We start from the raw sequence: 13496 nt of genomic DNA on the forward strand, positions 1-13496 counted from the left end.
GAAATTTGCTGGATTTGGAAACGTTCGTCTTAGCATTCCAACATTTCTGTCTACACCCGCCTTATCATCATCTTTATAACTATCTTTCTATCTTTTCATAATTATTTGCATGTGTGAAGTCTGCCAATCCGCATTGGGCCAGCGTGTTGGACTATTGGCCTAACCCCTCTCATTTTGAGAGGAGACTCGAGCTTAGCAGTGAGCCGAATATGGATTGATAATGATGATGATGAACGAGACACAACTCATTTTTATATAATATGAGATTAATTAGGTAAAAATTGTAGTTTCTTTCATAATAACAAATATTCAGGGCGCACGTTTGTGACCTGAGTTTGTGACAGTTCAGATTAGTGCACAACAAACAGTCGGTGCTGTCTTTTCTAATTAAATCGAATGATTCAGCCGAAATCGGATGAAAGGCTGGCTATACGAGCAAACGGTAGGCAATTAATTCTCAATAAGCAGGGCCCTTCGTACGTAGTGACTCGTAGAATTGAGTGATTTGAAGGCTATTATTATAGTGGTTTATATATAAATTAGTTTTGTATAATTTAAACAATCTAATTCTGAAGTGATTAAGCCGAGAGAGTCTCTATTAAGTAATAGAAACTGTCAAAAGATTGTGAATGAAATCATGGACATGTCTCTCGATGAGCTGAAAGTTATTGTTAAACGAAAGTTTATAGAAACTTTCTTTTACGATATAACTATGTAAACAAAAAAAGTTTAACAGTGAATGAATGTATAAGTATGTTTGTTAGACTTTTAGTTCTGATTTCATTGTTCATTCATGTTAATTCTTATTTATGAGAGGTGATGATAATGTTAAAATTTAACTGAAAAACGTCTCTGATTAGGAGACTAGACAGACTATTTAGAAACGTTTGACATACACTAGACACAGTAAAATCTATTTCCATTTCAAATTTCGGACAAATTAGTAGTTGCGGCGTTAAAGAGTAACAAACATCCAAACATACAAACTTTCGCGTTTATAATATTAGTAGGGTATAAATCTGGGTTCTGTATGTAGATGGGTAGAATCGTTACTAAACATCCTGTGAAGATGGTATCCGACTGTCACCGATAAAACAGATTCAAAGAAATAAAACAAAGGCTTTTAAAAAGGTATTATTTTCTCAGATACTAGATAAAGATGTAAAAGACCAAGATAAACTCGTGTGTATGACGCGCGGACCACCACGTAGGTATGTCGAAACGGAGTTAGAATCCTGATAAGTATAGTCAATGACCTGAATCCTTAAATGGTACAAAGTTTTCAAAGGCCAGGAAATTGTCCTTATAAAATAAGAGATAAAAGCATTTGGGCTGATATTAAACTTCAAAAGATTTTACCGAAACAAAAGAAATAAAACAAATTTAATATAACAAAAACCTAACCTTTAGTATTTATATACAAACAAATGTGTCTGCAAAATAACTTTTTGTCTTACAGAGGAGCGGTGTTTGCAACATGGATCACTTTTGTTATTCAATCGCAAAACACTTCCTTTATTCGACAATTTGGACTACTTTGCATAAAATCAGTCACGACCCGTGTTTGACCAACATTTTAAAGCTTCAATTGCTAATCTAAGATTCAAAATGCGCACTCTAATGAGGTATAGGTAAATGGTTCCATTCTGACGATCTAGTTATGCCACAGCCAGTCACGAATGAGTCCGACCTTCATGTTGAAATCGAAATTTGTCGGTCCGGAGTACATGTCCATGTTAACAGAGCACAGATAGTGTTACAGAAACAGACATGAAAAACAATGCGAAAGACCAAAACCATTAGACATTATGTTAAGATGCTATCTAAGCGTTCTAGTTATTAAAGTTTTTAATCAATCTTCACTAAATGTCAGCCGGAGGAAATTAAAAGCTTTGTTATGTTATGTATTGTCAGATAACCATAAATAACTAAGGCAGATTAATAAATATTTAATTATAACGTTTAACCGAAATTTAAAAGTCTGTCTTTTGAAATACTATGTGTAATTTTGCGATCTATATTGACCTAGTTGAAACTAGAGTGAATGAAACCGAGTCTAGGTATTGACATAATTTATTGGTAAAATTTTTATTAATTATGTTACATGCTATTATATACTCAATTTATCAGAAATATTTATACCTACTGATCGTAGAAGAAAATAGAAATTTAACTCAGAGGAGATCGAAATAGCAAGTAAATATTTAATCTAGATCGTTCATGCTTTATTATAACTTTTGATTTAAGACAACAGATCTAAAATCAATGAATTTATTTGAGTTCTACATCCGATAAACAGCGCGGTTAGACCGCGAACCGCGAAACCGCTGCAGGAAATCTATAAACGTACTATCTTATCCTAGCTGGGAAATCACGGGAACCTCTGTGTGCGGTTTCTTTCCCATAAATTCCGCATGATTTGAACAAAACCAATATTGGATTTGGAATAGGCGCCTGCTAAGTGTGGCAGTATGGCGAAGCTAAGTCAGATTTACCATAAACTTGAGTGAAATGAGGTGCAATACATCATAAGATCGAAGTCAGATTGCATTGTTGCACAAGAATAAAGCGAACTACTGAGAAGTGAGCAAGTGCATAGCTGATGCGGTTGCGTGCTATGAGAACTAAATCAGACTTGCAATTTGTTATAAAATTACTTGAAATGAAAATATTTGTTTTGAGTTTACTACCACTAGGTAAAGTCCAAATGATAATGTACTTTAACTCGATCATTGCGGAAGCAAAAGCCGATATAATAGTAGCTTACATGTGGGGGGCTGATTACCTTGTCGTTACACTGATACACGAACTGTTTGCATTCCATACAAGGATTACTTTAAGCTTGATCTATTTTATCTTTCGAAAGTAAGAATAAATAGAGTCATTAAATTTTAAAGTACTTAAATACTAAAAAACAACTTCCTAGATAAGTACAAGGAATCAATATTAAATAATAATATACTAACTCTAGAATTGACTTCGAAATTTTGTGCAAATCGTCCTAAGAGATTACAGACTGGAACCATCTAAATTAAAATTGAATTTTCTCTAGTTACGAAAACTTTACTTACCAGCCAAGGCCGTAATGACGTTGTTCAAAATGTACATTTACAGTTTGGCGTGAGAACGTTGCATTATAAAAATTAAATTTTGTTCGTTAGCCGTTTCTTAATGATAACTGTTGAGGTCGGTTCATTGTTGTGTTGCAAAGGGGCTGCGGTCTCTGGAGGTCTGAGACAAGGTAACACTAGCATTGGACTGGCTTCACTCACTTCATATCTCAGCACATGTGCGTTTTCTCCGCCATATGTATTCAATGGTAATTAATCAGTATATTGATGACGCGTGACTGGTTTCCAATAATGTCCTTGTGGTGATACTACAATAGGATTTTAATAAATAAAGATTTTGCATTGAAACCTGCAACGTTTATCTTATGACTGTCATTTGAATTTTGAGTAGATGAAAACGCAACTACATTTTCTTAATGATGTTAGCATTCTATCTTTCTTTCATCATTCTTAATACCTATGAATTAAGAAGACAAGGTAAAACTAGCATTGGACTGGTTTCACTCACTTCCCTCGGGAGTGCGGCCCTGGTCCGGAGATGGAAAGAAGACCTCGAGTCCCCGGTGGCTGGCGTCTGGACGGTGGAAGGTCTCCGACCCCACCTTGAGCGGTGGCTGCAACGGCGCCATGGCGCACTGTCGTACCGTCTCGTGCAAGTACTTACAGGACACGGCTGTTTCGGTCGGTATTTGCACAAGATCGCTAGGAGGGAAATCTCGCCGGTCTGCCACGAGTGTGGTGCGCCAGAGGACACGGCGCATCACACTCTTGCGGACTGTGTGTCATGGGCACCGCAAAGGCACTCACTTGTGTCTTTTCTTCAGGGAGACTTCTCGCTGTCGAGCGTTGTCAAGTACATGCTAGACAGCGAAGAAGGGTGGTCTCACGTTGCCTCCTTTTGTGAGACCATCATCGGCTTAAAAGAGGCAGCGGAGCAGCAAAGAGAGCGGGCGCCTGATGCTGACCCACTACGCAGAAGAAGAACGGGTGGTAGAAGGCGTCGTTATGCGCATCTTCTCCCACCCTTGTAGACACCAGTGAGTAGAACGACGAGCGCGTCGGGATGTAAAAGTGCATGCATCTCGCGATCCTTTTACATCCCAATAGGACGCAGGTGGCCCCGCTGGGTTTTAGTGGGTATTCTGGTCTGCAGCGAGTCCCACATACCCGACCGCAGGCTGCTCTGCTTGTGCAGCCTCCGGACGGGATGCGTAAACGCATTTCCCAGCGACAAAAAAAAAAAAAAAAAAAGGTTTCACTCACTTCATATCTCAGCACATGTGCATTTTCCCCGCCATGTGCATTCTATAGTAAAATGAGTATATTGGAGACGCATGACTTATTTCCTATATCGTCCTTGTGGTGTTACTACAATAGGATTTTAATAAATAAAGATTTAGCATTAAAACCGGCAGCGTTTATCTTATGACTGTCATTTGAATTTTGAGTAGATGAAAACGCAACTACATTTATATTCATAGGTATTAAGAATGATGAAAGCATTCTATCTTTTTTGTCGTAAGTTGATGTAACCTTTAGTTAAGTTGACAATTTTGTGGTTTTGTTATTTATTGGTCTTTGTTTCGAAAAATAAGAATATTTTACATTTTGACAAATAACAGTTCGACATACATAACTTTAGCTTAAATTCTGCTCAATGCATTACTACGAGTATTGAGGGCCCCTTACACTAAATTGTTAACTAATCGATTTTTTTTAAGGTCTTAGGATTTGAAGAATCTAAACTAAGAATGGTGGTTCTATGTAGAAACACTATTTGAAAATTTGCTAGTGCTACAGACTTATTGTAAAGTAAAGTAAAGTTTTTTACTTTACTTTAATATTTCAAAGTAATCTAAATCATCTTCAAAAGACTCTGTCTTTGTCAAAGTTAGGCGATTTGTTTTCTATGATTTGTACAGCAGCATGTAGCTTCACAAGTTTTATTTGTGATTCCTTCTCAGATTGCTCGGTGTCTCTGCCAGAAGTACGACTGTCCTTTATGTCGCTTTTAATGATGGAGGCACGCTATTACATTAAGTACCCAGATACTTTGTAGATGAAACATTATTTATATTGCCTGGACAATGACTTTATCCATTATTATGGCTTTAAAATTGCTTTTACTTGTACTTTTTGTACGATAAAAGCCCTTCCAACGACTTGCGACAAATGATGTTTAAAGTTCGTTTCAATCTTAAATCGATTATATCAATTGGCGTCAACATAAAATCTTAACTATTAATCGACTTTGGTTTTAACTTAATTTTATTAATTCATTAATTGAAATCCACATTGCCGCACACAAGAGTGTGTTCAAATTGCCACTTTTGAGCGATGTAAAAAAAATAACAACTTCTTGTAATTCAACTTAAAACTAGTATATTGTTATTGTTTTTTTAATCATGATAATTATATTAAGGAAGACCGAGGACTTCTGGTACAGGTCTAGTACTTAATAAAAGGTCCCAGCTCAATCAGTATTGCAAACTTATTAAAATAACACATTTTCATTTCATTTATTACAATTTTCATTTCAAATCATGTTAGTGATTATAATTTCAGTACCTACGTTGTCATGTGTAAAAGTTCCTATATTTTTCTACGATATGCCTACGAAACGACTCTTTGAGGCAGTGTTTTTCAAGTTAATAACTACCTATTTAGTATGCGGAAGCATCTACAAGCTTAGTTTCGTTAACTTTTAATTTGAACTACGTATTGATCGGTCCGAGGCAATAAAATGGGTTGGTAGAAATGGTTTCTTGTTTTTTGTCGAGCTTTACCGTGACAAATTTGTGGTCAACGCACGTTCGTTAGTAGGTATAGAGGTTACTCATCACGTAAAAAACCTAAAACGTGTTAATATTATGTTAGTATTTCTTCCTACTAGGTTTATTTACTGTCATAGAACAGAAAAACGCTAGCTAGTTAACAGTACTGTAGCGCTTTTCTGTAATGATGTTTTTATAACATGCAAGTTACGTCCTTTTCTTTTAAATATAATATATCTTGATAATTCAAAGTGTTATTAAACTCATCTTACAATACCAGAGTAAAATTATGTGCTCGTGAAGTGCGCCTGGGCTGGGTCCCATTCTTTTGTCAGAAAAATTTATAATATGTACAACAACAAAGAAGAACGCCTATATAAAATACTATAATCTAGAACTTTAAAAGCCATTATTGCAATATTTGTTTTTAAACATCAACTGAACTCAACTAGATTTACTAGATTCACTTTTTGTTTTGTTTTTTAGGAATGTTACAAATTAATTCATCTTCTAGTTTAGATGTTATCTAATTAAAGAATTCAACGCACGAGTGTTACAAAACTAATCGCGTTTGTTACTAAATGCTAAAGGAATTTTTATACGAACCGAAGGATGCCGGGGCATAACTTAATAATAATTTGTACAAAAAAATTACTACCGCGTGAAAAAGTTGTTTGAAATGTTCAAATTCATAATAATTATGGTGATGTGCTTTATGCTTGTGGCAGGACGAATCGATAAACGTTTTTGCGACTTTTCGTGCACATTATTTTTTGCATTGTCTACCTAAGTTGTATATAAGTTTTTATATTAGCTGTACAACAAAAATTAACTCTATAGGTTTTTTTTAATTTATTTGGGTTCACAAACAGTGAACTATAAGATTTAACTTCAAAAATATCAATAACTTACAAACTAGATCGTCAACCTTCACCGTTAACAACATACTAAAGTTTATATACCGAAAATAATACTAAATCATATGTCTGTGTCTGTTTTATCTTATTTAAACTTTAAACGAGAATTTATGCAATATTTTAATTTAAATAAGCTGAGTCTTTCAACTTCCCGAAAGAGCTCTTTAGTTAGCTAGCCTAATAAGTAGCTAAACCGATTCAGCAGTTTCGGGTGTAGTACGAACATACACTAATTATACAAACATACATATATTTATTGGCTTTATGTTTTTTAATAATATAACTATTCTTCCGCTCTGTAATGATACATGGATATTCTTCATCGCAGATATATAAACTTATTAAGTACAACAATACAAAAGCAAACGCCTCAGAGAGGCAACAGGCGACCCACGGGCGGGCAGCTTTCTCGCGCAAAAAATTTCAATCGCAATTGCACGCGGAAATGCTGTCTGCGTAATGGGCACCCTACCAAGGGCGGCAAATTTTGATAAGTATTTTTAGGTATTAGTTTTAATTTTAATTTATTTTAATTTTGTAGTTGTAGTTATAATGATATTTCCATATATTTTATTTTTATAATTAAAATTTTATTAATTTATGATTAGTTAGGTTTTACAATAAAAAATAGAAATGTTATTTGATAATACATGGGTATCAGCCAGATACCTCAAAGGTATATTAAGAAAACAACTATAAAACCTTGAAATAAAAATGTAGGTCTTACAAAGCATCAGTCATGCGTAATTATAGATTTAAGCGAAAACACTTCTACAAGAAATACAATCATAATTTTTATTATGATTTTTATGACATACTTATTCCTTGATTACTTTGGTCGTTAAAAATATAAAATTTGGTGCTATGTTGAAAAGTGAAATATGGTTTAAAGTTCAAGGTTTAAACTTGAAAAGCAACTTTATTGATTTTGTTGAGAGTATGAAAGTAGAAAAAGATAAGAACATACGTTGAAAGTTGTTTATAAATGATCGAAGGTCGACATAGATAACAAGCATGTTATTTGGATTAGCCACTTTCGTTTATGGTAGAAGATAGCGAATTTCATTACGGTATTAAAGAATTTTTTACCATCAGTGGAAATTGTTCGAATTTCGCTAAGCCTGAATTATTGGGATTTACCTAAATGTGACAGCTATTTTAGAAAGAGCGTTTTGTTTTACAGGAATGAAGAAGTTATAAAAAATTGGAATATTACCCAAAAAGCCGTGAGTGATCTCATATCAACCTTTAACCAATCATTCCTAATAATAATAATATTAAACGAATGAAATGTCTTTTGTCTTTCGACCTTTGACTGTCTATAAAATGACATCATATACAATATAGTTGCCTAAAGAAAGAATGAAATGGATATGACTCGAAGGTCACTGAACATTACCCGGACATGGTCGCGTATAGTTCCTGAACGACTAAAGTAAACGTGTTTCTAAAAACTAGATATTATTTTATTGCCTGCTAAATGGTAACATGTATTATATGACACGTTTGATACTATAATACTCTTGATGTAGATGTAAGTTTACAAAAGCGTTAATTTAACGGAGACAGAAAGACGATAAAGAAACTAAGAAATGTCAATGTCAGGAAAATGTCAATACCTGGACAATATCAAGAAGAAGGTAATGTTAAAAGGTTAGCAGTTTTTTTTCGAAAAAACTAAAAAGCTTGTAAGAGAGTAATGTGTATTATTTTTAAGTAAAACTTAATTTTCTCTAAAAAAATATTTAAATTGGTCGAACTATTTTTGTGATTTAATTTTTTTTCGACAAAATTGAGAATCTTTTTAAAAAAAATGTTATTAATTTTGAGTAAATCTTAATGTTCTCATTAAAAATACAATTACCACAAAAATAGTACCTCACGAAGAACTTCAGACCACCGAGTTAGTATATAGAGATAATGTCCAGATAATAGACTTCATCATTAACAACCTATATTCGGCTCACTGTTGAGCACGAGTCTCCTCTCAGAATGATAAGGGTTAGGCCTTAGTCAACCACGCTGGCCTAACGCGGATTGGCAGACTTCACACACGTAGAGAATTGAGAAAAATTCTCAGGTATACGGGTTTCCGCACGATGTTTTTCATTCACCGACACGTGATATTTATTTTTTTTAAATGCATATCACTGAAAATTGGAGGTGCATGTACTGGTCCGGATTTGAACCTACGCGTTCTAAATCGAAGGCAGAGGTCATATCCATTGGGCTTTCACGTCCCTCTACGTATAGAATAGACTTACCCGGAGGCAACTTCGACTTAAGCATATCCATCGCAACGACATTGATGATCAGCGCCCAGATAGGGCACTCGAGCAGCTCGTTGTCTGATTTCACGAAAGCGATCGCACTCAGGCACTGCGTCTCGAGCCGCCTGCGGTCTGGGTATGCGCGGCGTAGTTCCCGATTCACGTTGGATTGGAATTTCTTCATGTCGAACAACTAAAAAGAATAAAAACAATGTTTAATAGAAGAATGATTTGATGAATGATATAGAATAATGAATAGAATAATATATCTACGAGTATACTAATATAAATGCGAAAGTAAGTCTCTCTGTCTGTCTGTGTTACCTTTTCACAGCTGAACCGACCAAGATGAATTTTGGTATAATGGTAAATGGGATCTTGGAGCAAAACATAAGATACCATTTGAACCTAAAATAAAAATAAAAGATGGTGAAATAGGGGTTGAAAGTTTGTGTGGAAACTTGGAAAGTCCTTCATTTTTAGAGTTTCAGTTATGTTTGTTTTTTATAATTTATTTACTTTGCTTATAAATCATAATAAATATGAAGTATAATGTGATTGAAAGTTTACATTAATTTCCACGCGGATGAAGTCGCGGGCGTCCGCTGGTAATATAATATGACATGTAAAATATAAGTAGGTAGGTACTATAAGAAACATAAGCTAACATATTCCATACAAATCATGCCCACGTAGAATGGTGGCAAGAATACTGACTGCATTTCCGCGTTGGATAGCCAGGCTGATGCTTTGCGCAAAAACTGTCACCAGTCGAGGCAATACATATAATAAGCAGCGGTGAAATAATTCAAAAATAATTATATGAACGACGTAAAACAATGTATTATTTTTTACAACACATTATCCACATTTACCAAACCAAGAAATAAATCTTAATATACATATAACAAGCAATATAATATAATATACATGCAACAAGTGCTCGTCTAAATATGTAAGATAAAAGAAAGACTACGCATTTAGACTACACATACGAAGGACATCAGATATATCGTGAGTTTTAATTAAACAAATTCATACACATGTATGTATTTGTAATTAGTTTTTATTGTACAATTAAGTTTGTCTTTCTCTCTTCTCTCTAACTTTGTCAGTAATGAAAAGGTGACTGATTGAAGAGGCGTTTTGAAATGTATAAACGAACACGGACAATCTAATACAGTTGAAGATGTTATCAGATTAATATTACATAACGTTGCATCGTTCGGTAAAGAGAAAACAAACGCTCAGCTGCCGGCGTTAGTGCTGGTGCAACTTTATTATCTATTTATTTAATAGGGTTCCGTAAATATGGTAGCTTGAATTAATATATCACTGGCTTGACCTCCTTCAAAGTGATCAACAGGTAGTAAATATTATAATGTTATTATTCCTTTTTTTAGTTTCGTGGGTAAGTTAATGTTTTGAAGTCGGTTATTCATGTATTAAAAAAAAATAATAGGTTTCCGTAAGAATAGTACCCTGATAAAAACATATTTTTCAAAGTTCATGTCTCCTTGTCTAATAGTGTCTCTATCTGTCCTTCTAAACATAAAATGAAAATTTTTGAATAATTTTGACTGTAGCAATAACACGTAATATCCACCAAAGCTATAGCTCTTACACAAATATTACCACTTTCGTCTTGTGACCCCACGTTAAATAAGATTGGCTGGACATAATTAACTAGGTACTGCGCGCTATTCATCATCCTCGTCTGCTCCTTTTAAAATTTCTCATTCATCATTACTTAACTTTTTTATCTTCTTAGTCTTTTCACATGCATGTACATAATATAAACATTATATAATAATTACTGAACTGAAATTATTGACAAAATTAGCCAGTCAAATCTATACTTAATATTATAAAGCTGAAGAGTTTTTTTGTTTGGTTGAACGCGCTAATAGCAGGAACTACTGGTCCGATTTGAAAAATTCTTTCAATGTTAGATAGTCCATTTATCGAGGAAGGCTATAAGTTATGTATTATCCCCTTACTTTTAAAGGAACGGTAACCACGCGGGTGAAACCGCGCGGCGTCAGCTAGTTATAAAGTTACACCATTTACATTTTAGTCAAAAAAATCAATTAAGTTTTGATCTCCGATAAAGGGAGCCACGTAATGAAATTGTATAGCGCCTATAGGGTTACTCAACGATTACTACAATGCAGCTGCTGTGCAACGTGCTCCCAAAATTGATTTGACAGAGCTCACAGTTGTTGATGGTATCACTAGACTTGCTGCAACGTTACATACACAAGAGATCGGTTTTATATTAACGTCGTTATCAGATAATATGCTCTCTATTTAACCGTAACATAGAACCAGCGGCGAAGAGTTCATGCAAGCCGATTCCCGTCGGGTTACCTTTAAAAATCCATTAATTGTTGTACTGTATCTAGATATATGAGAAACCGGAGTTTGTATCACACTGTATACATTTCCTTTTCTTTGGGACGGCTTACCTTCATCTAAACTTCATTCTTTGCCTCTGATTTACTTACAGTTTAAATCTGAGAAATTGTTATCAAAATGTTTAGTATCAATTAATAATTAAATTAGTCACTCACAAAAGTAAAAAGAAAAACAGTGGACAAGGAAACACTTATCTCTAAGAGATCTCTGCCTGCTCTTGGTAATTTTGTTTTTTTTCAGGCATCATTCCAGCACCACTTTTATATAGGCAAAATATGAATCGGTCAAGTCATTTTATTACTTTTGATGTGACTCGGACAGCCAATAGTACGGAGGTCAATAGTAGCCAATGTTCTATTTAATCGGTTGCTTAATTTGTTCAGCGGTTTAAAGTGTTTTTCAGATAGCATGGGTACGGTGACAGTCGCCTGTATGACGTTCATTATCGTGAATCGCGACAAACTTTCAAGAGTGAAACGCCCACCCGCATCATCTTACATGGAACGAACTGTAGTTGTTAAAACTGTGTTTAAAGACGGACGGAGATACATTTAAAATATTAGTACGGATATATACGAAAAATAATGAAATGCACTGAATTTACTGCAAAGCTTTTACTGCTTTAGCTGGTCAAGCATGTTTTCTTGTATTCGCTTTCCCACGGATAACTCTAAACAAAATAAGTGAAGCAATGACCATTCTTTTCCTGAACAGTGCTATCTTTTACATTGTTCTTCGTATTACATAAACGGTAGTTAATGGTGTATGAATTACTAATGAACGTTTTGCATCTAGTGGACTAGGAAGTGTATTCTCTATTGTTTCAATTGACCCAATTAGTAAACTAGAATGTTGCAGGCCTAACAACTATTGTAATGCGTTGCTTTTTATTGAGCCATAAATTTTGCAACATTGAGAAGAATCAGTTTAAAATTTGTAGGATGTTGGAATAAAGAAGCCTCAACTTTATTAGCCAGTCTATATTATCTAATCGAAATTTCAATCAAAATCATTAGAGAAAACTGTTCAGTTAAAACTGAACGTCTTTAACACGAGTTAGCTTGACTTAGACTGCTACTATTTTTATAATCTGTCAAAGGAGGAAACAAAAGCTTTAAGACTAAAAACCGCTAAAAAACAAATTACAGCAACACATTTAATTACTATCAAAATCAAAAACGATAACAACAAACAATAAAACTAGATTTTTATAAACAAATACTGTTTTTAAAATAAAGTATATATGGTCAATAAAGGGTATTATTGACCATGTTTAAAAGAGGCTAATATAAAAAAATAAAACAATCTGTACTGTGTGTATCTACCAACAGCGATTCCTATTCGATTCCTAGTGGCTTACCGTTTAAAAATCCATACTTACTCGTACATATTCAAATAGTTATACATAATATTACCACATTATATCAACAATCTTAACAATAAACGCCTGCGCGCTTGACTAAAAAACATGATCGCGGGTTACTTATTACAAAATTTCAGCCTTCGCCACTGGTTCCTACTGGTATATGGGGTTTGATGATGTTTCACCGAATGACTACAAAAATTATGAAGAAAATCAACCGCACTACGACCTAAAACAAATGAAACATCATAATCATCAAGAACGTATTAAGAAAGTGAAACGTAACATTTCGTAAGACAATCAAGAAAAATTGTTGTGTGGCAAAGTCATGGCCAAGAATCGTGCATGGGATGGTCGTGATGCACTTGAGATGACCACTGCAGTACGTAATAATCTTACGATGTTAGTGATTTTATTACCGTATCATTCATAGTCGTTTTTTTGTTCTATGGAACGAGTGTCATTAGTGCCTTATTTAATGATTGTTTCTATTTATATTTTTTCCCAACTTAACTGCTATTTTAGTTTCGTATCTAATAATAGATTACAAAATGGCTTTAAAGTTAACTTTAATATATTTGTTTCATATTAAATTTTTAAACACTTCTTGAATAAAAAAATTGTATTATTATTATTCATCATTGTGCATTTAACATGCCAAAAAAATATTTAATGAAAGAAGT

The 13496-nt window shown here is 34.1% G+C and overlaps 1 protein-coding gene across 4 annotated transcripts in view; it reads right to left on the reverse strand.

The window, feature by feature from the left end:
- LOC112044206 (uncharacterized) overlaps positions 1-13496 on the reverse strand; it is a 232273-nt gene that overhangs the window by 19223 nt on the left and 199554 nt on the right. For all 4 annotated transcript variants that reach the window (XM_052881305.1, XM_024079958.2, XM_024079955.2 and 1 more), the window contains one exon: positions 9027-9225. In XM_052881305.1, the coding sequence (XP_052737265.1) occupies positions 9027-9225 (199 nt within the window). The remainder of the gene's footprint in view (positions 1-9026; positions 9226-13496) is intronic.

This window comes from Bicyclus anynana, chromosome 1, assembly GCF_947172395.1.
Source record: "Bicyclus anynana chromosome 1, ilBicAnyn1.1, whole genome shotgun sequence".
Lineage (NCBI taxonomy): Eukaryota > Metazoa > Arthropoda > Insecta > Lepidoptera > Nymphalidae > Bicyclus > Bicyclus anynana.